A 26,468-nucleotide genomic window follows, 5' to 3' on the forward strand; every position below is an offset into this window, starting at 1 on the left:
CGCCGTATTGATTGCTTCCGCCCAAAACTTCTCGGACGTGCCATAATCATCCAACATTGCTCTTGCTAGGGTGATGAGTGTCTTGTTCTTTCTTTCCACCACTCCATTTTGTTGAGGCGTGTAGGTGGCGGAAAACTCATGTTTGACTCCTTCTTCATCGCACCATTCTTCAATCTTCATATTTTTGAACTCGGTGCCGTTGTCACTCCGGATCTTCACGATTGGGGAATTGTATTCCCTTTGAGCTTTTCTTGCAAATGACTTGAAGATTTCCGGAGTTTCACCCTTATCGCCTAGAAACATGACCCAAGTGTAACGTGAAAAATCATCAACAATTACTAGGCAATAGAGGTTACCACCAATGCTCTTGTATGAAGTTGGACCAAAGAGATCCATGTGTAGTAGCTCGAGCGGCTTGGAGGTAGACAACATCGTCTTGATAGGATGATGAGTTGCAACTTGCTTCCCGGCTTGACATGCTTTGCATAGCTTGTTCTTGTCAAAAGTGACGTCCTTTATGCCGGTGATCATCCCTCTCTTGTGGGCTTTCTTAAGGTTGCTCATGCCAATATGAGCAATTCTTCTATGCCAAAGCCACCCAAGAGACGACTTGGTGAAGAGGCAAGTCATGGTGCTTGTTTGCTTTGTAGAGAAATCCACCAAATAGATATTGCCATGCCTAAACCCCGTGAATACCAATGACTTGTCTTTTTCATAAGTCACTACAACACCATTCTTGTCAAAGGCACACGTTAGTCCAAGATCACACAATTGTGCAATAGAAATGAGGTTAAAACTAAGTGCTTCTACAAACAAAACATTTGAAATGGATAAATCTTTTGAGATTGCAATTCTACCCAAACCTAAGACTTTCCCCTTTGAGTTATCACCATAGGTGACATGTTCATGATCGCCGGGGTCTTCAAGTGAGGTGAACATGCTATCATTGCCGGTCATATGTTGAGAGCAACCGCTATCAAGTACCCAATGTTTTCCACCGGCTTTGTAGTTCACCTACACACATGAGAATTTATTTTTGAGTTTTCGGAACCCAAACAAGCTTTGGGCCTTGCACATGTGTGACAAGAGCTTTTGGGACCCAAAGTTGCTTGGGGAGCTTCTTCTTCGACTCCTTAGCAATTTTGCCAATAAACTTGGCCTTCACCTTGCCCTTCACTTTACTCAAGAGAAAATGATTATTTTGAAACATTGATGAGTAATTCTTGGGTAATTTAGGAAGAGGACGTGATGGTAAAGTGCACTCCCTAGTGTGGTGCCCGGTGACTTGGCAATGCTGGCAATATGAACCAACTTCCTTGATGAAGCTTGTCTTGATCTCCGGAGAAGGAGTTGTAGCCATGTTTGGCTCCGGAAATGAACCAAGACCTCTCTTACCATAGTCACGGGCATTGTTGAAGAGAATCTCCTTGTGGATGTATTCTCCCCTTGAGAGTTTCTCCACACTACTCTTGAGGCTTGCCACTTGATCCATCAATTCCTTTTCCCTAGAAGAGGCAAGCTTGGGCACAACATTAGTGGCATATGCATCAATGAGTAGGTCATCACATGAAGTAGAAGTATTGACCTTTTCATTGACAACTTTCTCAAGACTTGGGTCAATTACTTCATAGGCAAATTCAAGTTCTTGATACTTGTGAGCCAACTCCCTATGCTCTTGTTTGAGCTTTTTGTGGCTCTCTTCAACTTGCTTAGCAAGTACAAGTGACTCATTGTGCTTTTTGAGCAAGTCATTGTACTTACTAAGTAAGTCGGAGTGGGCAAGCTCTAACTTGGCATGAGTGCTCTCAAGAACTTTAACTTTGCCCTTTTCCCTCTTGATGACGGATGTATACTCATTGATGAGGTTAGTAAATTTATTTGGATCAAGCTCTTCATCACTATCATCTTCACTATCTACCTCACATACCTTGGTGTTACCTTTTGCCATGAGGCACATAGGAGGCGGAGGTAGAGAAGGTTCTTCATTGGTGAGGGCGATGGTGACAATGTCTTCTTCATCACTTGAGTCTTCGCTTGATGAGACATCGGTCACCCATTCTTGTTTCTCCACCAAGAAACTTTTCTTGGTGTGCCCTTTCTTCTTTGGAAAGAGCTTGGTCTTCTTGTCATGGGTCTTCTTCTTCCCAAATCTCTTGTTTTTGTTCTTCCTCTCCTCTTCTTCATCATCGCTTGAATCATGGCGATGCTTACTCTTGTTGTCCTTGCTTCTTTTGTCCGGCTTGGGGCAATTTGGACGGATGTGTCCTTTTTCGCCACAATTGTAGCAAATCTTGTTCTTGACATCCATTGGCCGGAACATTCCCTTCTTGGAGTCAAAGTTGAAGCCCTTCTTATTGATCTTCTCATTCAAGCGTGTGAACTTTCTCATCATGAGAGCAAGCTCTCCATCATCTTCAACATCGGATGAGCTCTCATGATGATCATCTTCTTCATTGCTTGAGCTTGAGTCTTGTTTGACCATCTTGAGCTTGCGGGATTTGTTTGTCTTGGTCTTTAGAGCAATTGACTTGCTTGATGTTGGCTCTTCGGTCATACCAAGAATGCTCATTTCATGAGCGCGAATTTCGCCCACAAGTTCTCCAACTTCCATTGCGGCGAGATCCTCCTTTTGAAGCATAGCATTGATGATGTTATACTTGGGCTTCGGGAGTAGCATGAGGATCTTGCGGTTGATGGATGCACTGTCAATTTTGGATATTTCAAGTGCATTAATGTCCTTGACAATGACATTCAAGCGAGAATACATATCATTGCAATTTTCATGAGCTAGCATTTTGAAGGAATCATACTTAGCTCTAAACAAGTGATATTTTTGTTCACGAACTTTGGTGGAACCTTCATGTATTTCAATGAGCTCCTTCCAAATATCACTTGCTAGGTCCATGCCATTAACTCTAGCAAAGACCTCCTCACTAATAGCTTCGAAAATTGCATTTCTAGCTCTAGCATTCCATTTTAATTGGTCGGGGGTGGGTTCTCCGGTGAATCCGACTTTAGTTGCCAACCATACTTCGGGGGCAATCGCATCAAGGTATGCGGCCATGCGAACTTTCCAATAGGCAAACTTCTTGCCCTCGAAGTGAGGCGGCGAACCATCCATCTTGGCCATAGCTCTAGGCGGTGAAGCCTAATGATCCAAATGAGCAACGAGGCTCTGATACCAATTGAAAGGATCGATGGACCAAGAGGGGGGGTGAATTGGGCCTTATTCAATTTCTAAAACAAGATAAAACAACCTTAACCTATGCAAGAACTAGAAAGGCCCCAATTCACCAACCGGACAACTAAACAACCTACACAAGCTAGATAAGATGAAAAGAGATAAAGCCTAGCAAGGTAGAGCTATCTAGTGATCCCTAAATCAAGCACATGAATCAATTGCATGAAAGATAATGCTTGAAATAAGTAAAGTGGACAAGGGACAACCGGATTTTTTTCCCGTGGTATCGATGTGTTGGCACACACCCCTAATCCACGTTGTGACACTCACAAAGAGTATTGTCACCTCCCAAGTCACCAAGACGAGGGCGCTCACTAAGAGTCTCCGTTCACCATCCCGGTGTGGTGGAGATCAAGCCACGTACAAAACTCTTCTCCGGGCTTCCACAATCCTTGGCAAGCTCCGCGAGAATCACCTCGATCACCAAGATCGCCTAGGTGATGCCAATCACCAAGAGTAACAAGCTAAGGCCTTCACTTGAGCAAGAACCAATCACAAAGAATGGATGCACACAAGCTTCTCTCTACTCAAGTCCTTAATCTTGCTTCTTGAATGATTGAATGAACAAGTGTATGAAATGTTGAAGCTCAAGGTGGCTCTTGACTATAGTATGTGTGTTTGGATGTTGCCTGGTGTCAAGAGTAGTAGAATGACCCATTAGAGGGGTATATATGGGCAGCTCACACGAATAGAGCCGTTGGAGAAAAAGCTGCCAGAAAACTGCGTAGCGCCGGTTAATCCGACGTTCCTCCAATAGTCATCGTCGGTTTAACCGGTGAACGTAAACTGCCACTTCTGAAAACTAGCCGTTACAGCTTGGGCAGATTAACCGTCGTTGCATCGGTTTAACCGGTGAGTGCAATCATCCATTTATCAACAGAAATACCAAGTCACTGGACAACTGCACCGACGTCCAATTTCAAATAGCGTCGGTTTAACCGGTGAGTGTAGTTGTCCACTGATCAACTGAAAACCGAGTCTCTGGACAACTGCACCGACGTCAAAATTTAAATAACGTCGGTTTAACCGGTGTATTGACTTGTCCAGTTCTGCTGACCTCGTTTAACCGACGTATATAAAACTTGAAGCGTCGGTTAAACCGGTGAATATGATTTTTCTGATTTTGCCTATTCTGACTTGAGTCTTGAATGAAATCCAAATATTCTTGAGATATAAGTTGAGAACCACTTATTTGAGCTTCTAGAAACCTGAGTGACCATTGTGTGCATCCATTTTCAAATGACCATGTCCATGCTCAAGTTACTAAGCCTAAACCCTTCTTAATAGTGCGATCACTACAAAACTATAAAACCTATACTAACCTAAGTGTCCTTCTCAACCTTATGACACTTAGGACTAGAAAGATCCTTAGTCTTGACACATTATAGAGTTGAATGCCGAGATCGCCTTTTTGAATAATGAAAATTAGGGGCCTCTTTTGACATATAACCAAATGAGCAATAATGATCTATAAAGCTGCACAAACTCATTAGTCACAATAATGGTTGTCATTAATCACCGAAACATACCTTAAGGGCCTAGATGCTTACACTATGGATGAAGATGATTGAAGTGATGAGGATGAAATACTTGATATCAATGCTCTCAACATTCCTGGCAAAAATTGGACACTTGAAGAGTATTCCGCTGCAAGATTTGAAAATTAGTATAATCTTGATAGAGACACCAACGTCATCTTCTTCCACACTCAGGTACAACAACATGCCTTCTTTGGTCATATGGTTAAGAAAATAGTGTTTAGACACCAAACCATAGACCGAGGCTATATGGGGAGTCAACCTGTTATGAGTGACTTAATTGATAAGGTTGAAGTTATGGGTCTTACAAATTTCTTTCAACATAGATGTGATTGGAATGAAACTGTTATTTGTCAGTTCTATGTTACTCTTGAGATTAATATGGATGAAGAAACACTAGTTTGGATGACTGGAAAAAGAAGATATCATGCTACATTTGCTGAGTTTGCTACTGTAAATCAGTTGAATTACAATTTTCTCAAACATAAGCATAGTATCAACATGATTAATGAAGAGCCACTTGATGAGAATGACTATCCTACCTTCTATGAGCCTACTCCTCTTGGCATTCCTCACATTGTTGGTGGTACTCAAGGTCTTATGCATCATCTAGTGGTTGTCAATAAAATTGCTAGAGTGACTTTCATGCCTAAGATTGGAAACAAGGGTAGAGTTAGAGGTCTTTATTGGAATTTGATCTCTCATGTGATGAATGATAACAAGGTTGATATCATTGCTATAATTATGGATCAGTTGGCAGATCTGAGGGTCAACCTTCAGATGAACTTGTATATTGCTCCATATATCATGTTATTTATCAAGGCTAAGACCAGATTCATAGGAATTTGTGAAGCTAAACATCAACCATTCAGACCATTCAAAAATGACATAGCATTTCTTCAGATGCCCTTGACTACCTTTCCTGATATTGTGGTTGATGAGGATGACAATGAGAATGAAGGTAATGTTGGAAATGAAGCTCAAAATGTTGATCAGCAAGCTATGCCTCCTCCACCTCCTATGCAGCCATAATGGGTGCCTCCAGCTGGATATTTTGATCCATATTTTGGCACCATGCAGCAGGGTATTCATACTCAATTTGATGGGTTGGCAGCTCGATGCAGTAGCAATTGAATTTGGGATTTCAGAACATGAACCAGCAGTTCCAGGGTCAGTTGAATGCTGGCTTTCAGGCTTTTGGGCAGCAACTACACAATGAGATTTATCATCCCATCATGTCAAGGACGCAGAATGTTCAGGAAGGTTTATACACTGATATTGCAGCCCTGGATTCAAGGTTCGATGATTTTCCCTATTTCAAAGCAGCATCAGGAGCTTGTTGAGAGGCAGCAGAAGCTATAGAATAACTTCGACACCTTCTCTACCACCTTCCCGGGCTTCACAGATCACTTCTACTCAGTGTATCCAGCTCCAGTACCATCTTCTCAATTATATCCACATCAGCTAGTCTATCCTCCACCACCGCCTCCGCCGCCGATGGATGACAAGATTTTGGTACTTGATGCCAAAGGGGAGAAGCATTGAGGAGTGATCTAGGGGGAGCTCATGTTTATTCACTTTTATGCACTTGTGTTGTGTGTGATGGACTTCTTGCATTGCATGTTTTATTCTCTTATGCATGAACTTGTGTGTTTGAACTAGAACTCGGCTTGTAATATGTGGTGAACTATGTTGGCTTGTTTATTTCTCTCTTATTATTTTGTGTACCCGTTCTAGTGCTTGTGGTTATTTGAGGTTGTGCTAACCATGTTGAGCTTAAACTCTATATTATTTTGTATATTTTGTATGCCTCGAATTCCACTTTGTAGGGGAAACTCCGTCAAAATTTCAAATCATAAATATGTGCTCACGGTATTCTTCAAATTTTATATGCACATATCAAGGGGGACTTCTCTCTACTAATAGAACTTTGGTGAAATTTATCCATACACTATTCTAAAATTTTCAAGAAAATGGATAAGTGAAACTGAAGTTCAATCTCAAGTCTACCTTATGCCTTGTGTATAAAGTTGGCTTGAACCTTTTTATATCACTCCTTTGAAGTGTTGTCATCAATTACCAAAAAGGGGTAGATTAAAAGCATCTAGGCCCCTAATTCAAGTTTTGGTAATTAATAATAACGATTGTCGACGAACAATTTCTTGGGAAGAAATGTTGTATAGGTTGGTCCAAGAAGAAAATGAGCACGCATTGATGTCATGAAGAAACTTGGAGATGATGTTGAATGGATATGCTCAAGGCAAAGGTCTATTTTTCCCGGTCAAGAGGTGATCAGTGGATGAGATATGACCGGATTAATAGGATAACTAGCCATACTATCAAGAGGGGTTATTGTGCCTTTGCTTGACGGTTCTATAGTATCATTTTTCTCAAACACTTGCATTGCATGCATGATGGCTAACTTCGTTTGAAAAATGGCAAACTTATTAAAAAAATATGTGCCGACTTGTAGTGGAGAACAGTCCAGCCTGGAGGGGCGGACAGTCCGGAAAAAATCAAGGACAGAAACTTGATGTTTCTGGGTGGTCCTGAAAATGAAGGCAGATGGTCCGGCCCTGTGGGATGAATGGTCCGCCAACTAATGAAGTTTTTACTCAGCGATGTTTCTCAGTTTTGGTGGACGAAATCTTTGAACGGCGGACAGTCCGCCAGCTTATTCCAGGAACTAGATAGAAAAATTGCATTTCTGTGAGCTCGAGTCTCCTGTACTGCGGACGGTCCTGTTCTTGTGAGGCGGATTGTCCACCAAGGTTGAAACGGTCGATGCTGACACACATTTATTGCACTTCTAGCCGTTGGATTTGAATAGCAGACGATCCGGTCCGTGCGAGGCGGACAGTCCATGAAAACTTTGTTTCCACGGGATTTGAGTGTAACGGTTGGATTTCGAGGGGCTGGCTATTTATACCCCATGCCCAGGCATGGGGATGTCTCTTGCCACTTTGAAAAGCTTTCTTGATATCTTTGAGCCAGCCATGTCCTCTCTCTCTCTCGCACACTCTTCGCTTAGGGATTGCATTCTTGTGACTGTGCTAGCATCCTAGTGCATTGCGTCAAGAGTTTGAGCTTTGTGGCACTAGGGAGTCTTCAAGGAAGCATCATCGACTTGTTACTCCTGGGAGTTGCTGCTCGCTAAATGGCTTGAAGAAGGTGAAACTGTTGAGCCCTTCAAGAAGATTGTGAAGGTGCCCCGGTTTGGTATGTGAAAGGTTCTTGTGCTCACCTCGCCGGAGTGGTGGATAGCAACTCTAGTGGAATCGAGGTTTGAAGAGACTCATTGTTTCAAGATGGCTCAAGATCAAGAGAGGTTCTCGATAGAGGAGCGGTTGAAGCTTTGAGTCCACCTCAACATGGATTAGGGGTGACCGGCAAGTCATCGACAGGGGAAAAGTTCTTGTCTCGTGCCTAGTTATTTCTTTGCTCAATTTACTCTTGCAATTTATTTTGATCTCTTTACCTTACTAGAGATTGAATTGCTACTTGCCGTCCTAGGTTGTAAAACCCCACTAGTGATAGGAGTTAGTAGAAATACGAGCTAACTTGTGTTACTAATTAAATTTGTCTAGTGTTTGTGATTTTAGTTAAAACCACCTATTCACCCCCCTCTAGTCGGTATTCTTGATCCTATAGCCGCCACCGGCGGCGTCCAGCCGGTGGTTGGCGGCTGCGCTGTGTCGAAGCTGGCCAGCTCGCTTCCTCCTTCCCCCCTAGCTTTTGAACCTTGTCTTATCCAGCTCTGATAGAAGTTGCTGCCGGCCGCCATGTGTCAGATCCGGCTGCCCCCTCGCCGGATCTGGGCAACCCCAAGATAGATATAAGGCCAGCACTCTCCCTCGCCTCAAGTCGCTGGGGGCGACACTACCTCACGCTTGCGGTCGCTGGCTGGCCACCGGTCAGGGGTAGCCTGGAGCGTCGCCGCTCCCACCGCTAGTGCTTCGGCACCACGGTTGTTGGCAGCCTCCCCATGGTGCCCCCCATCTTCTGGTGGCCGGTGGCCGGCTCCACCGCGACCATCTTTTCTAGCTTTGCCGCCGGCAGTGGGGGTAGCTTTCGGCCACCGATGGTCGGCTCCTCCTTGCTAGGCCACGCCCTCCTCGTCGGAGCCCAGCCTGGCGCAGTCACATCCGACCTGCCATGCCATGGTCGGTGGCTATGGGTACGGGAGATAGATGTGAAAAATCATCTACGGCCGGACTGTGGTCGTCATATACTCCTGTAGGTGTTTCATGTGTACATCTTCACCATGTCTGATCGCTGCTAGCAGATGCTTGGCCCCTATATTATGCTTCTCTGGCGGATGCTTTGCCATCGTCGTCATCGTTATCTTGGCGGAAGCTTTACCGCCATCGTCTCTTCTCTGGCAGATGCTTGGTCACTGACTACCGTACGGAATAGTTTTAGACGGATGCTTTGCCGTCGTTGTTATGTCCGACGTTCCGCTTCCTCTTGGTGGATAGTTTGCCACCTCTGTTGTACTTTGATCGACAACCATGGTTATGATGTCTTCTTTTTGCAGAATTAGTTGTTTTGGTCGTTTTAGGTTTGTTCGGCGGGGTGGTTTTCTTTTCTTTTCCTTTCTTTCTTTAGTTCGCTCTTGGTGGTTTGCCACTTTCTTAGTGGTTTTGTAACTTTGCGCTACGAGAGCTCTTTCGTAGTTGCGTCGCTGTAATTCTCTTACTCTTAATGAAATACGTGCTCTGGCACATTCACGGAAAAAAGATTCGATGAGGTAGACGGGTGAATAAATCGGGTAGGCATGGGTTCTACTAGTGATTCATGTTTTCAACCGCTCCGGTGCCAGATTACATCTGGTGTCATCCTTTCTAGCTAGAATTATCTGGAACATGATTCAGGTCAATGCTATTCTCTTGCATCTGAGATGAGGTAGCTGTTTATTTGGGTTCCTGACGGGCACGAAGCCCAGATAAAATGATCTTGCCACTAGTGAGCTGTTTATTTGAATATTTTCTCACGTATGAAAACAAATTTATTTTTTTTTGAAAAGTGCGTATGTTAAGCGGGGACTCTTGGATGTTGCACCATGCAAAGCAGTTTTTCCCCCTCATTATTTCTTTTTTCAGACAAACTCAATACATGCCGGAGAAGCGGTTCTAGACTTTTAGTACTCTCTCATATTTCAAACATATATTGGTCGTTTTAAGATCACAGGTAGTGGCCACACGAAGATGCAGCTGATTGATGGCGGCCGTGCAGTTGTTGGGCATGCATGTTGACCCGGGCCGCGCTACTGTTTCTAAGCGACCGGCGATGCCCTCGGCTGAACCACCCGGCTGCTAATTGACATCGTTTTATACTACCAGCTAATCGGTTCAATTATTCATCACTGCTCACTGACTCTATCAGAGTTGTACTAGTATGTGCCAATAATTGGCGTGCTAGTACTTTTTTTTTCTTTTTTAATCTAATTGTAGTAACAATCTGGAAGGGGTATCTTTGTCCCTTGGAGCACATGGCTCCCCTTCATATGTTAGAATAACTCAGTTGAAGAGTAACTACTGTATGTCCAACTTCTCCAATCTTCTTTAAATGAACGCCTGAAAGTAGGCCGGGACAGTTCCTTGAGATCGGTGCTTCGTACAAAGAGGTCAATCCTGGCCCTTCTTCCTCATATTTCCTCTCACGTGTCAACAAGCAAGGTGCTTCACCTTTAACGTGCTATGGTAGGACTCTGTTGCGTCAACCGTCAAGATAAAGAGGGTGGCCGGGGAGAAAGCTTGGTCCCCAAGGGGGAAAAAAATCTCCATCCTCCTGCAAAAAGAAATGCGGAGTAATGCCATAATGTTTTCTGAAACAAAACGTATTAGCTCAACACATAAGTGAAGAATGGGCGCAACATATAACGGTAAATAATACTACATGTTTTGTCCTGGCTACCTTCTCGAAGATAAAAGAAGGCCGAGAAAAATGCAGCCAGCTGATAGACATGACAAAATGTAACAATTTTATTTTGTTGTAATTTGGAAATGATGTACTAGCAGATTGGAGAAAGTAAGGGAGCATTTGTCCTACTGTTCGGCCGTGGACCGAAAACGATGATTAATTATTCAGCGTCGTCGATCCTAATCTACGGGAGATGCGTAAATATTACTCAGTGCAAACACAAACGCAACAATTTGATCTCAGCTGCTGGATGGTTGGTTAGCATTTCTTAATCACATTTTTTTTTCTTCTGTTCAACCTGTCAATGCCATGCAAGATGCAGCTCTCAGAGTCAACACCTAATCGCGATCATTCATTCATCTTTCAAGTTGTACCTGGAGGAGTGATGAACGTGCAAAATGTGAATTGGTCACAGCACCGTGCCTAGGGGAAAGTTGGATTAGCTCCAGTACTTAACTAACTCATGCCAAAAGAAAAAAAAAAGCCCAGATGCCTATTTATCTGCAAAGTGTTTCTAGGTATAAGAAAAGTCAAGTATAAAAAAAGGTGATAAAAGAACCAGCTCACCGGTCAGTTCTCTTGCGTTTATTTAAAATTACCAAATATCTGTACACTGTACATATAAGAATGTAGGAGTATTCTTGATAGCTAAAACAAAAAAAGGGACTGAAATATAACAGTCACCAGCTCTAACTAACCTGCTCATACAATGTGACACCAAAGTGAACTGTGGCAGACAACGCAACAATAAGCGTGGAACAAAAACTGGAAAAGGTCTCACCTCAAAAGGGTGCGTAACCACTATAAGGGAGGGATGTGGGCATAGAATGTGGCAACGGACGGTCGATGCCTGCTTTGCAGGCACGATGAGTGGGATCCTAGCTGGTGAGATGACTGGGAGAGCTTTTGAACATTGTATGCCACAGGTACGCCCGGGAGAGGACCATCTCGAGCTCGTGGTGCCCCCAGGTCCTAGTCGGAAGGTGCTGAAGGAACATCACCATCTCTTGGAAATCCAGTTTCTGCAGCTTGGCTGACCACTGAGGAGGATAAAGGGGGTTTAAACTTGACATGAGGAATTTGAAAAATCTAGCATGCATGACAGAGACGTTGCTATTGCTGTAATTAGAACACGCGAAACTCCTTTAAGTTTAAGGTGACCTTTTAAGTAAAATATGTACTTTACGAGTAGGAGCTTTTTGGGAACATTACGTAAGCTAAGTACTGTGATGGTACTAACAGACTCGAAAAGGATTTGCACAAACCAGTTACGAGTAAGGGGTGCCATAACTTACCGTCAACAAAAAGCTAGCTGCTATGTACAAAAGGAATTCTGGTAGATAGTCTCCTTCAGCAAGATATGTATCCCACAGCCACGTAGCAAAATGGAAGGGTACCTGCAAGGTTATGTGACATGATAGCAATTTTGGTTTAATGTGTATAGGATTACAAAATCAAGTGTTGCAAGACAAACCTCCCGTATCAAAAGGCAGTTGAACCAACGGAAGGAAAATTGAAGAAACTCTAGCCCTTGTTCTTCAATTTGCTTTGATAAAGGTTCTGCATACACCCCCAAAATGGAGGTCAAAATAAATGTTTTCCAGTATATGGGAAAAAGGACCACAATAAATTACACGCAGATCTCACGCCCACAATTATTTTTGTTGGAAGGGGCATTACATGTGACCGATAACAAGTGGGGAAAAAATTGGCATAAACCAGAACCAGAATTGGCAATGCATAAGAATCAGTAGAACATTACCGTCTATACAATGAACTAGTTCCTTCAATCTGAAAACAAGGCGCTGAATTCCTGGTTGTGCAAATGTGTAATGATCTTGCATTCCATCAAGAAACTTTGAAAGACACCAGTAGCAGTCTGCTTCTATGTTAGAAATGTCCTGTGGTGAAAGGTCGTCCGTGGACCAGGTGTCTATGTTGCCCTCTAGGTGCTCTGATAAGAACACAACCAAGAATGGCGTAACAAGGTCATTTATTCCTTGGACATAGCCACTTGCTGGGGGACGGATGGACCTGGAATTGCCAAATCAGAGAATGATGAGTAAAGTAAAATAATAATCGTAAGTTGACTCTACAAAATAAAAGTGACATAGCCCAAACACCAAAACAGGAGGTGTCAAATTGTGATCAAAGGCATATTTTTCCACACTGCCAAGAAGCATAATTGCATTGGTAAACTTCAAGGGGAGGAAACTCAAGAATAAAAAATGTGAGAAAAGGCATATTTTCCCACTGATTAAACAATAAAATAATCCAGCCAATTTCGCACCTTACCATGTATATAGAATGCATTCCAGAGATTTCTGAATTTGTGGGTTCTGGAAAAAGGTAACATCAGGTGCGGTTCTTGGGCAATCAACGGCAATCTACAGGCCAACATGTAACTTGTAAGATGATTGATTACACTCCTTTCCAAAATATATTATGGATTTTATAAGAGGCAGTAGGCCAATTTCAAGTGGATAAAGGTACCTGGCGAAGCATATCAATCTCTTCATCCACACGGTCACTGTCTGGAATATCATAGTATTGAGAAACATATTCTACATACTCGAGTCTTTTCCTTGTTAGAACACCATTTCATCTATCTTTATTAGATGGTGCATACCCCTGTAGCAGCTATATTAAATTCAAATTTTGATACAGCAAATTGGAAAGAGGTTACATGATCTTACGCAGAATTTGTTCACTAACCAAAAGAAGTCTCCATATGTTAGGTCGCATATACGGGGGCGCACCACTCCAAGCTAATTCACGTAATTTGTCTACACAATGGAGGAAAAACAGAGGAGTTCAAATGACATGAGACATTGGAAGCTGAAAATTTATCTAGAACGTAATCATAACTGAACTAAAAAGAGTGCTGGTTGTTCTTTTAGTGTGATTGATTTAAGCACATTTAAGGCAGAGTTAAATGGAGATATGAATAAGCAGATATGAATAAGCAGCTACACCCAAATGCTCAATATTAGAGAACTATTGTATATATTTACTTCTAAAAGTCAAGCTGACAGCAGATTAATAATCCATTCAATCTTATATATGATGAAGAACAATCTGCGTACCTAAAATAACAGCAGGCCTAGATAGTTCCTTTGTGAATTTAGCAATTCTTGCAGAATCTGTAGCCCTAGCCCCAAAAGCTATTCCTTGAGCATCTAGTAATGAATTTGTGCTACTTGTTGATGGACAATTTGATTTCTTTGCACTTGTGTTATCAATTGAGTTCCCAGGTGATGGGCCTTCTCCCTGCACAATTAAAATGCATAAGTTACAATGTATCTTTCCATACATGCTGAAAGAAATCAAACTATAGAAAATACCTCCTGTGAACCTTCATTAGGCTCATCTTCATCACGATCAAAGATTGATGAGTAAACAGGACGTGAAAGAGGCTCCGATCGTTGGGAGAGCAATACTTTTCCTGGAAAGCAGCGCCCTATAATCATTCTGACTAAGAGTCCAGACCAAAAAAAAGGAAACAAAAGTTCCACTATAAGGTTACAAGCAGATGGGAGCCATGATAATAAATGCAATCATAAAACAGAATGATTTTAGAATGAAACAAGACATGCTATCTTTTAGCCCTTTTTTGACAGAAATCTAAATTTGAATGCACATGGCATTTGATAAAATTAACAGATCAAGAACATTTCTTTGAGTATAACCAAGAATCGCTAACATGTTAATTACACAAAGTTGAATAATGATCAGTGTTAGGTTTAGGTAGATAATTATTTTCCACGAAGGAAAGTAAATCTTTTTATACTCCCTATGCAGGGAAAATAGTTATGACAGCAGCCATGTCTTCTAATATCATTCCATCAGCAAGCACTAAAAAGGATCATCTCTAAAGTAATTGGACTTCAGATAGTTATCTCCAACCCAATGAAACTGGAACAAGATCCAGTCAATGAAAGTAGAACACAGAATCCAAATTCCCCACCTCAAAGCCCAAACGTCCTACTGTACCATCTAACTTGCCAAATAAACATCCTAACAACGTGATTTCAGATCACCAAATGCATTGCAGCCCCTCAGTTAAATTGCCCCATATCTGCGGGGTCAGGAACGCGACCACGCGCCAAGATCCCACCTTTAACAGCCGATCCTCAATAAGCGCCGTCCCTCCGGGAGCACACCATCTCGCACCCCATTTCGCGACAATCTATCAGATCCAAGAAAGGGGAGGGAGCCGCGCCCGAGGGAGGAAAGGAGACCGGTTTACCTTTGCACGTTGCGTAGCGTCTGGTTGAGGCGCCATTCCGTATTGTTGGAGCTGCCTCCGCCGCCGCCGCCGCTCATCGCCGCCGGTTAGCTGGGCGCTTGAGCCGGTGGTCCTGGGGAAGAGGGGGAAGCCACACACAAATGGAAGCGTTACAACTACAACTTATAAGCATTAGATGATGGCCCAACCCGGCCCAAACTTCAGAACGGCCTTAGGCTGGATTTGGGCCCACTTGAACATCGAGGAACTTCGTCGTTGCTCCTCTCATCATGCAGCAGAGGTCACTGGTAGCAGGTAGCAGCCGTGGGAGAAGCTGCTCAAGGGAGAGCTCCTGCTTCTCAATTTGATCATCGCTTCCGTTTCTTCTGAGCTCCTGCAAAAATCTTTCATTTGGTAGTGTTGCAGGTTCCTATTTGTGAAGAACCTGAAATTGTGTCAGTCAGATAGCCAAGCAATCTTCACAGCTACTAGCTAGACATAGGGTAGCAGGTAATCAATTTTGCCTACAACAAGGTGATGATCACATCATGTAAAAACTCACGGCAAAACACTGCTACAGAACGACTTATTCCAAACACCTCATCACCGCCAGTTCAACCGGCGGTGATAGTAAGTATCCTCACTTGGACGGAATATGATCCGGCAGTGATGAACATGCCTTTTTTTTTCTCCTGTCCTTTCTGCTCCTGTTCCCCTTATTCACTCATCTCCCCTTATTTCTCTCCACCTACCATCTCTATCCTCCCCCTGTCTCTTCCTCTCCCGGATCTGGCTCCCTCTCCCGAGTCCCGTCTCCTCTCTCCCTCACTGGATCTACCGCCCCCCCCCCTCTTTCTTCCACCACCGGCACCATCACGCCCGCTGCCCCTCGCCACTCCCCCGCCGCGACACTACGAGGAGAGGCGACGCACGGGGTGGCAGCGAGCGGCGTGAGGAGCCGTTGGACGGCGGCCTCCAGCGTGGGTCAGTGGCGTGCGGCGCATGCGGGGCGCGGACGGCAGCGTGGCGGCGTGCGGCGGTGGGCGAGCTGGGGTACGTTGCGAGCGGCGTGCGTTGTTTTTTGTTTTTCTAACGAGCATCACCGCCGGTTGTGATGGCCTACCTCATCACCGTCGACCCTAATCCAACGGGGATCAAAACTGGCGGTGATGAGGTTTTGAAACCGCGGTGATGAGCTGTATTGTAGTAGTGAAAGATGATAGAGCATATAAAAGAAAGTAACTAGAAGCACTGTTTCTTGAGGCTACAAGAAGCTTCCATTGTGATACATCAGTAAGCCAGTACAACACGGATTATAACACAATAAGGTTCAGTTTATTTATAAGGAGTTCAACTTGCATGCACTGCAATCAAGTGCGCATATTATGGGTGACGAAAGATAGATCAATCAAGGAAAACGAGAATGGAGTAGAAACTACGGTGATACATTTGAAGCTTGGGTTAGTCTGCATATGCAGTAACACAAAAATGGCATCCATGGTTGCGTTACTGCATCTGCAAACCAACTAACCAAAGCTTGAAGCACAACCGTGCTGTCATGCGGCTTATTCTTCATATTTCTTGCCTACTCCTCAGAAGCTCCATCAGCAGGAGTAGAGCCTGTAGCATCTCCATCATCAGCAACCTCATCGTCATTAGCAGGGATATCATCTCCATCTGGGGGAGCAGCAGAAGTAGCAGCAATGTCATCACCATTTTCTCTATCTTCCTCTTCCTCCTCGTTGTCCGCAACTGCTAGTAATAAGTTTTGTTTCATGTAGAAGTAATACAACGAACAGGTAATGTGCATCTTCTAAGACAATAAGAACAAATGATGCCTCAAGTGTTTCACAATATAATTTCTTCTGGGTTGTGTTTGTATGACTGAAAATACATGTAGTAAAGTATGTTACTGTGCGCACCATTCTCTTCTTCCCGTGGTGGAATAGGAACAATGTAGATCCTCTTCACAGAAATGATGAAAACCCTGCAGTATTAACTTGTTACTACGTTTTTCATAACCAAGTAATTTGAAAAGGAGAAACAAAAAAAACATAGAGAGAGAGAGGGGGGGGAGAGAGAGAGAGAGAGAGAGAGAGAGAGAGAGAGAGAGATTAAGATTTGACGACTCACTCCCATGGGACTTCACCAAGGAAGAAACGATCACCATCCACATTATCATAGAAAAGAATGAAATTGTTGTCATCTAATGAACCATCATCTTCATTGTTTACTAACTCATTAAGTTCACACGATGGCACTGGACAATGAAAAAGAATGATAAAATTAGTATCATCATATTTGGACTTATTTAATTATATATTTTAAATGGTATAGAGTTTTACGCAAGTTTGTGTTTGTGTGTAGTTTAAATATATAAATTTAACATCATTATATAAGTAATATATAATGGTATATGCTTGATAAAAAATGGAAGTGAATCAACACACGAGTACTCTTTCAACATACAAAGGTACTTTTATAAAAAGAAAAAAAAGCTACCAACTTGGTAATTTCTGTATTAAGAGAAAAAGGTACCCAAAATAGAGCTACAGATGACTTACCTTCATCCAAAAAAATAAGTCACTCTAGGAATCAAAATTTATCCTAAAAAAATATTATAGTAGCCTCTGGACAAGTAGTGGGCCCCATAAACATTAATTCCCTGCCTATTAATCCATGAGTGCATTGGTAATTTCTAAAGTGACTTGTTTTTTTTTTGGGACGGAGGGAGCAGGTATTGAAAGACGTACATCCATACCATCAACTATGCATTCAGTTACTGTACAGCTAAGGAAGTCTAGTCTTTGTTTTCCACTAATAGAGAAACTTAGCAAAGCAATGTGTAATAGAGCTTCTAGATGTATGATCCCAATTAAAACATGTAATTTCACAAGATAATCTTTTTTACCAAGGATTTTACAAGATACTCTTCTGTTAATTCCTGTGCATCAAAATTTTGCGTACACCAAAAGAAAAGATTTACTCAAGATTTTACATGTATATATATCATAATTAGTAGTTAGTATGTGCAATCGAGATCCTCTATAAATTGATTGCTTGGCACATACTAGTTAGAAACAGGGATATTAATACAGGTGTACAACTTTGTTGAGTTGGATGGAACATAGTTAATTATTGCTAGGAACAAGCTGTTGCAATTGATTTATGAAATACTCCCTCCATTCCAAATTATAGTTCGTTTTGGTATTTCTAGGTGCGTAGTTTTTGCTATGCGCCTATATATACACTATGTCTAGATACATGGTAAAAACTATACACCTAGAAATACGGAAACGACCTATAATTTAAAACGGAGGGAGCAAAGGCTATAGATCCAAGTGAATCAGGAACAACTACATGAGCAGATTGAACCAAAGATGTATATGGGAGGAAAGTTCAACTTACTAGAATAGTTATTCCCTAGTCTTTTTAGGGTGAAGGACAAAGAGGCATAATTCTGGTGTGTGGCCAGGTTTATCTTCCTCCCAACAACTCCCCCCTGCATGAAAACCTTCACAAACCTTGATGGTGACAACGGAGGCCGCACCTCGACCTCACGCTCAACACAAGTATCTGTACTCCTCATCCCATCCATAAGAGATTAGTCCCAGACTCCTGTTAGGAAACAAAAATAAATTAGTTGTATGTTCAGAAATATCCTATCAAAAGGTAGAGACTAGTGCAACTAGCTAGGCCAAATTGTGTATCCTATGTCGAAGACAGAAATATGATTCTAATATTGAAAAATGAATGTCGGGAGATGTGTTGCTCCTAACCTCGATAGATGCTATTGGAAATCTGTGTAGATCACAATAGTCATACCTAGAGGGATGCCATCCAAGGATATTTATACACAAGGCATGACCCTACTATTAAATGAAGTCAGTTGGCATACCCATTTTTACAAATCCATCCTTGTGTAGTATAGTATTTTGAAAAATATTCAAAGTGAGAATGGAAATCCTGTGTGAATTTGTAGAATAGATATCCAAAGGTCTATACAGTATATCAAGATCACATATTAACAATTGATCACTAGTGTGATAATGTTTTAGATCCAAACCTAATGCCTAAATAATTTCTTCAAAATTTATGCTTCTACTTTCAATTACTTATTATTACAATCTTGCAATATTAAGTTTAATAATAAAAATATTTATAAGTACCTTGATATGATGGTAGGATAAGGTTGTTTATTATCATAATGCATGTTTACATGTTATTTTCGTATTATTATTTCATCAGATCTGGATTCAATAGTATGTGGACAAATTGTAAAATGGAAAGAGTTGAGGGTCAGACTGAAAAGTCACTTTTGATGACTAACAACTTTGAATTGGAAAAGAAACAGGGGTGTGAGTGAAAATATGTTATTGGTATGCGTGAAAATATATCCCCAACATTTACTGTCCTATGAATAAAGTTTAGCATATCTTACACTTTCAGATACTCTGCTGGACTGCATTTATATTACATAATAATTGAACTTCATCTGTACAGATGTAGCCACCCATTTGCTTGTCCTCTTCAAAATTTAAAGTCAACTCATTCTGTATTATGTTTACTTTCTTAAATGCTATAGACATGGTGACAAAATAGGATCCTCCAATAGTCTATATTTTTTTTGTTGACAGATTGGAACCACACTTTTGTACAAATACTTTTTTTCCTTTGTTTCACAATAAATTAAAAGTATGAATCATGATGTGTATATGGAAAAATAATAAAATTATTAGTCCACACTTGAAACAAAGATTTCAGTATTGAATTGTGTCATACCGAAAGTTTAGTAGGAAATTGGACACTAGTAACTACTTGTGGAAAATGTTGAACTAATATGTAGTAGGTGGAGAAAAATATTTTAATTTACTGAGGTCATATTTTTTTCATATCCATGTATGTGTAAATCTTGGTGTGAGGAGAACAAAAGAAATAAATTAAGAGGAGACAAATGTGTATTAATTTAGATTATGGTAGATATGTAAAAAAATCAAACCAAAATAATGGAATTAAAAAATATTGCTAAACTAGACTAGGTCTTTTCAAAAATTTGCAAGTGCAAAAAATTCAAACATATTCACAAGTTATATACTCAATAGTGTCGTATAAGCTGACAATACTAGGTAAAGAAGAACATTAAACAACTAATGAAAACAACAATTTCCACAAATGGATGAAAAGACGTACTGGCATTAAAGATTTCCTATGTCTACTCTAGTAGGAGCAACTTGGGTAATTACAAATAGAGCAATCTGTTAGTAAACATTAACAAGAACAAGAGGTATAGAAAAATATAGATTTGTGTACATGTTGTTGGAGTTCATCTCAGTGTGGTTGGCTAGGATCATTAGGCAGTCAAACCATCTTGCATGCATGATATTGTATGGCGATTGCGCTTTAGTAATGTGGCAACCATTTGTGTATACATTGACATGGAGCCTTGACATGTGCCTTCTTTTGATTCTGTCCAAAAAAGGTAGCCTTGATATTGTCCACCTCCTCTTCACATGCTTCTTCTCTCTTTGTGTTGAACAATCCTTGCCATCATATATGCAAATGAAGGCCAAAGTTGGAACTAGTACAATTCCCTTTTATGCGGGTTAGATGTATGGAATTTGTTGGAGGTAGGGAAACAAAGTGTTCTTGGCAGTGCGGCGAGGTGGAAGATACAGGGAGGTGTGTGGGGGGGGGGGACGGGGTTGCATACGTCAAATAGATGGTGGGGTACTAGATGATTTATTAGAATTAGATGTATCAAATCTGGTGGAGTATAGGGAGACCAAGTGTTGTTGGCGGTGCAGCAAGGTGAAATATATAGGGAGTAAGGAGGCTGTTGTGTTGCATGCGACAAAAAGGAACATGGAATAATTAGGTGATATATAGGCACTGAATAGTAATCATTATTGTCGTTAGCAAATGATGCCACCTATAGATTGCAGTGTCCAAAGTTTGATGCGATGGAAATTACGGAGGGGCATATACAAAGGAAAAATTGAGAACCTACTAGTATCGCGTCCATCTTTGCAGCACTATGGCATGCATTTTTTTTCCTTAGTAAATTAACTTTAGCTTAGATGGTATGAATGAAACTATTATTCAATTTTTAGGATGTAATAGATGATAAATATAAACAATGAAAAATATGATAAATACAAGGGTGCTAACAAGTTATATGTTTCATATGTATCGCTGTTCAGTCCAACGTTTACGGCATGTTTTGTCTTTTGTAGAATTCTTCTTACATGATGATCAAAACTATATGCACATTGATTAGGCCAACGGTACAAGAAAACTCGCTCTTCATAGCTACTAGTTAATTAATTAGTACAAGAAGAACACTAGTTCAGAACTATATATGCCAAATCAAGAAATGCAAATGCATATAGTGTATATGCATGATTATGTCCTTCTGATCACTTGCTTGACAGGTGCCTTCAGTTATTTCTTGGTGGTTCTTCAGTTTTATCTTTTCCATCACGTTCACCATGACCTGAAAAGTAATTATGTATTAACAACCACATCCTAGTATAAGCAACGTTTATACATGAATGGTAGACAACTTAGGAACACATATAGCAAAACAAGTAGCATACATATCCATTTTGTAGTTACCTTTGTCTCTTGATGCTGGGTTTTGGACAATGTACAATCTTTTAGCAGACGCTAGGAATAACCTGCAATAAATTGACAGATGCATTATTTCCCCCCACCATGCTACAACTCCTACTATTTCTATGTTATGTTCTAAAACTCTATGCCAAACTTGGAAATAATGTTAACATGAGCACTTCCTATTTTGTTCACCTTCAGAATCGTAGTTACATTTTCTTTGTCACAAGCAAAAAGTATTGTTTTCAGATAATCCAAAATACAATCATTTGATTTGCACAAATATACTAATATACAGCACATCATGAATTAGAACATGTTGTTGACAGACAGACAGGTGAATTGTCATTTTGCTGTAACATGAATGCAGGCCATATATACAGCACATTATGAATGCAGGCCAAATTCATATTATATTGCACAATTAATGATATGGTTGGCAGATTGTAAGTCAATACTTACTCCCACGGAACATCACCAACCAGCATTCGATCACCCTCAAAATCTTCATAAACAAATATGAATTTGTCACTGTTGGGAAGATCTTCTTCTCCAGTATTTGCACCTGAACAGTCTGCGGCTGCATTTATGGAACCAAATCCATTTTTTTAAATGATAATCAGTACCCCAGCTTAGCAGAGAAATTGGTATGCAATTTTTTAAACAATCAATAGCACACCGTGGTAGAGAAACGGTGATCCAATCATAGAATGTTTGAGCTTATGTTCACCCAGGGCTCAATGCAAAAAGGAGAATTCTGGAATATAATGCTTGCTGGTTGCTTCTAACGACTGAATGCTTCTAGTGAAAAGTAGTACCCCAAAATTATTAGACACCTGAGTAATTTTCTTTTGGATCATGAAAGTTCAATATAATGTGAATTCTCTCTCCCAACATCGTCGAATCTAACAAATCAATACAGCATGTGGGTCCAAGATTTTTCCGTGTATGAAGATTTTTAGTCCTACTTTACACAGCTAAAATAATGGGATTTCGTCGCGCATGTGAGTACCGATTAACTTTTGGTCTGGTACTAAAATTGCATTGCAACCATTTTAGTAACAGGTTCAGATTTGAAAGTCCCCTGGAGCCATTTTAGTATAGGGTCATAACACCACATGGTACTAAAAGTCACCCTTTATGATTAGTACCGGATGGTGTCTTGACATAGTACTAAAATAGCCGAGCAATTTAGTACCGATCAATAACACCATTCGGTACTAAAGGTGACATTTAGTACCGGGTGGTATTTTTACCCGGTACTAAATGGCTCTCCACGGATTACTTAAAAAGGAATGCATCTCTCTCCCACTCACATGTGATGTGTAGGTGAGATGGCAAGGGAGGCTCGTGCGAGGTTTGAGGTTCGTACTATTTCTTTTTCCTTATTTTATGGCGCATTTAGTACCGGTTGCTGCAACTGGTACTTAAATGGTTCTGCATTTAGTACCGGGAGCGTCGTACCGGTCAGTTCGACCGATACTAAACGCACCATATGCTGGTACTAATGTTAAGTTTTCTAGCAGTGTTATTTTAAAAAGTACTCAACAAGTAAAAGTAAGTTTTTTCTAGCAGTGTTTTTTGAAAAAGTACTCAATAAATAAAAATAAGTTTTTCCTGGGTACTTACGACAAAAGAAATTCCTTGTTATCTTGGTGAGCACCCGAGACAGGGACTCGTAGCTGCCATGGGCCCTCAGGTTGATCTTCCTGCCTATTGTACATCCATCCATGTGAACCTTGGCGAACATGTTCGCCGGCGGCCGTGTCGCTACGACCGTGCTGTCTGTCGGCGCCGCCGCATTTTTCTCACCACCGGCGTGTGTCGTCGTACTGCCCTTCGGCCCGTCTGCCGCGACTGTGGCGCCGCCTGTCTTCGTTACGTGCATAGCGGTGACGATGTTGCGCCGGGACGTATGCACTGGCGGCCAGCCGATGGCTGACGGCAATGGGACGACACGAGCATCACTGCTGGCAAAAAAAAAGTAATTTGGAGGAGAGTTGGAATCAAATATGATTTTTTTTTGAAATAGTACTTTCATGCAACAACGCCAAGTTCAATGAATTTTTGTTACAAAATGAATAGGTAGAACTTGTATTGCTAAGAGTCTAAGACGTATTACGAACAATGAAAAGTATGGTGACATTGTAGATCAGGAAATTTCACCGAAATTTGACACAAGAAAAAGCATCATTACTAAGGAATGTATATAGTGTATAATAAATGACGTGGCTATGAGCAGATGTATTTAAGAGGCGGTAACTTAAGCCTGATTAGCGATGCTCTCAACTTTGAATTGTCTAGTCGACCGATTTCTTCTCAAAAGACTAGCTAATAAGTATATCCCTATACTCCAGATGGAGCAAAAGTTCCGCTCCTGTTTGTACGTCTCCCATTTACCTTTTGCACTTTGTAACAATCGCTCCACTCACTTCGTTCAGTGGTCAATGCAACACAGCACATGAAGCCATGCTCGTCCCCAACTCTCTTTTAGTAACGCTACACTATTTTTTTCTTAAAATGTCATCAATTTAAAGCAGAACAAAGAAGAAAAACAACACACATGAACCCCTGAACTTTGAACACGTTCATCTAGTAGTTGAAGTGTCCGAAATGTATCGAAATTTCAGTCACTTGAAGATTAAATATTAGAGACGCTCCAAAAAAAATTAAAAAAACACACAAGAAGAACATCATCAGCCCATCACATGGCCACAAGCACAGCTGTTCAATTATTGAGAGAGCAGCCACTTTAGTTAGCACACATCCACATAGGCACGGCCGGCCGGGGGACCCAAAAAGTCGTTTTTATCGAAAAGACTGCACTGCCCTGCAGCAGAGACGGGCGAAGATCAGGCCCGCCGTGCCTGCTGCGCCCATGATTGTTGCCTGCACGGCTGCATCCCCACCATCCCTGCCATGGATATTCCCTTCCCTTCCCTCTTGCAGCGCCCCCCCCCCCCCCCCCGCCCCTAAAGATCTCGTCTACTCGTCTCTCGCCATGGCCGGCCTCTGCTGCTGCTCCTTAACGGTCCCAAAAGCACAAGAGAGCCATCCATTCTCTGAACTGTTCTTTTTAGCCCACCTTTGTCGATGTACACGTATACCTACCTTGTCTCCCAGTGTTTGGTTCCATTCTACACGCATTATGCTCTTTTCTAGTACTTACATGATCCTTAGTGGTTAAGATGATGGAGGTATTGTAAATTGAGAAAGTAAACTGTTCTTTTATCTTCTTGGTGACTCTGAGAATGTTTGTACCTAGTATATCCCAATTAATCTAGCTTGAAACTAATACCTGACTGGAGGTAACTAACAAGTAGCTTTCCAAAGGGAATTCCATCTGATATATATTTAGAAACTTAACGCATACGTATTTCTTGTCGATCATGAGCTCTTGGATAAGAATCTATTCGCAATCATTTATAAATGTAGTTCTAAGCATACCGCGACTAGCTTGAAGAGAATATACTAATCGATGAGTGGCGCAAAATGTTAATGATTGCAATCACTTTGTACGTAGATCGCTTTGATTCTCCTTCTCTCCACCATACTACATAGATTCTTTGCATCATGATTGCAGCTATAGACTATTATCCTCTTTACGTCCGCATATGCATGTCTATAACCCACAGTTTGAAACCAAGTTGCATCATAAAATGAGGATGCATGGGAGGAAATAGATGCCTTTAAATTTCACTTCTACTAATTAAGAAGAAGCGCCCAATACCAAAACTGATCGAGCAACCTGATGTGGTCGGCTATAGACATCAAAACTGCTAATTTTAGAGTACTACAAAGAATACCTCCCTTAACTTTGCTAGATGCAGTTTCTAAGTGAGACAATAATGTTTTACAGCTTCCAATCCCCTCGAAACCCATTTAAAAGTACACTGATTATAACCTATATAATCAGAAAGGGTTATCCATACGAAGTTCAAGCTCAAACATGGAGACAGACTATATATGCAATGCTTCAACTTAAGACTTAGAAACTGATGATTAGTGACGCAGAAAATACTTGGCTGTGTGTCGCGCAACAGTTTAGCTCACCTTGGCACATACGTGGCCGGCGGCGTCAGCTTCTGCTCGGCGGCTGCCTTCTGCTGCCGTGCGGCGAGGCTCCATGGGTGCATGAAGCCGGTCGGGCTCGGCATGAACGCCGCTGCCCAACCGCCTCCTGCAGTCGAATCACTTACATGGCAATGCCCTGCGGTAAGGACATTTGTGGTGGTGGTGGTGGTGGTGCCACTGGTCATGGAACCGAGGTTCTTGTCGCCACCGCTTCCCTGTCGACCACCACAGCTCGCCTTGATGCCGCTGCAGCCAGTTGCGTCGCAGCTGCCGCTGCCATGAGACAAGGAGATGCCAAGGCTGAGGTCCAGATGGCTGTGGAAGCAAGTGCTGCTGGAGCTTGATTCGTTTGCCCTAGCAGACGCTTTTGCCGTGATGGTAGTATTAGCTCTCTCTTTCCTTCCAAGAGGCGGTGTCTCAAATGATACTAGATTCATCATAAGGACTATGGTTAACAAACTGATGATCTGAGAGTCGAAGGGGAAGATGGGAGACTGAGCTAGCAAGGAGAAGAGGAAGGTGAGCTGCACAAGGAGTGACAGAGATGGAGAGTGAGTGACTGAGTTGGGTGAGTGTTGGTCAGGGTTGATGGTTTATGGTTGTAGAATAAGTATGTCGCCAGAATATAAGATGGTGCAGGAGTGCAGCGTTGATGGATGATACTGGTACATGTAGCAAGATGGATATATAGATGTACAATTGAGGTGAAAGAGATGGAGAAGCGAGGAGCAATGATTCCACGCAAGATTCTGTAAAAAGATGGAAATATTGTGTGCAAGAGAGCCACATGTGTGCCCATTCTAGCTAGGGTATAGTTTCATCATGTTGTTTGTGTACCTAGACACATCATTTT

The 26,468-nt window shown here is 41.7% G+C and overlaps 2 protein-coding genes and 1 pseudogene across 3 annotated transcripts; all 3 read right to left on the bottom strand.

The window, feature by feature from the left end:
* Nucleotides 1-11,264: 11,264 nt before the first annotated feature.
* On the bottom strand, nucleotides 11,265-15,075 carry LOC112902889 (annotated as a pseudogene).
* Nucleotides 15,076-16,514: 1,439 nt separating this feature from the next.
* LOC112903647 (putative auxin-responsive protein IAA29) lies at nucleotides 16,515-18,518 on the bottom strand. Its single transcript, XM_025972884.1, has 4 exons — nucleotides 18,338-18,518; nucleotides 17,063-17,189; nucleotides 16,852-16,916; nucleotides 16,515-16,684 (listed from the first exon to the last, which is right to left on the bottom strand). Exons 1-4 carry the CDS (start codon nucleotides 18,516-18,518, stop codon nucleotides 16,515-16,517), a joined length of 543 nt encoding a protein of 180 aa, XP_025828669.1.
* Nucleotides 18,519-21,080: 2,562 nt separating this feature from the next.
* On the bottom strand, nucleotides 21,081-26,249 carry LOC112903134 (auxin-responsive protein IAA27-like). 2 transcript variants are annotated; one of them, XM_025972352.1, is made up of 5 exons: nucleotides 25,595-26,249; nucleotides 23,171-23,508; nucleotides 22,004-22,121; nucleotides 21,545-21,606; nucleotides 21,081-21,422 (listed from the first exon to the last, which is right to left on the bottom strand). In XM_025972352.1, the coding sequence occupies exons 1-5, from the start codon at nucleotides 26,053-26,055 to the stop codon at nucleotides 21,367-21,369; spliced, it is 1,035 nt and encodes a 344-aa protein (XP_025828137.1). In that variant the 5' UTR covers nucleotides 26,056-26,249; the 3' UTR covers nucleotides 21,081-21,366. The 2 variants fall into 2 exon arrangements, with proteins under 2 accessions (XP_025828137.1, XP_025828136.1); XM_025972351.1 differs by having other exon boundaries at nucleotides 23,171-23,511.
* Nucleotides 26,250-26,468: the final 219 nt, after the last annotated feature.

This window comes from Panicum hallii, chromosome 8, assembly GCF_002211085.1.
Source record: "Panicum hallii strain FIL2 chromosome 8, PHallii_v3.1, whole genome shotgun sequence".
In the NCBI taxonomy this organism is placed as follows: domain Eukaryota; kingdom Viridiplantae; phylum Streptophyta; class Magnoliopsida; order Poales; family Poaceae; genus Panicum; species Panicum hallii.

Bases quoted from the DNA above. Each gene is read 5' to 3' on its own strand.
- LOC112903134 (XM_025972351.1), bottom strand. From the start codon at position 26,055: ATGATGAATCTAGTATCATTTGAGACACCGCCTCTTGGAAGGAAAGAG. The intron at 21,607-22,003 runs GTAAGTATTGAC...AATTTATTGCAG, and splicing joins GTTGGTGATGTTCCGTGGGA to GTTATTCCTAGCGTCTGCTA. The intron at 21,423-21,544 runs GTAACTACAAAA...ATTACTTTTCAG, and splicing joins CCCAGCATCAAGAGACAAAG to GTCATGGTGAACGTGATGGA.
- LOC112903647 (XM_025972884.1), bottom strand. From the start codon at position 18,518: ATGAGGAGTACAGATACTTGTGTTGAGCGTGAGGTCGAGGTGCGGCCT. The intron at 16,917-17,062 runs GTGAGTCGTCAA...TTAATACTGCAG, and splicing joins CTTGGTGAAGTCCCATGGGA to GGTTTTCATCATTTCTGTGA. The intron at 16,685-16,851 runs GTGCGCACAGTA...ACTTATTACTAG, and splicing joins ACCACGGGAAGAAGAGAATG to CAGTTGCGGACAACGAGGAG.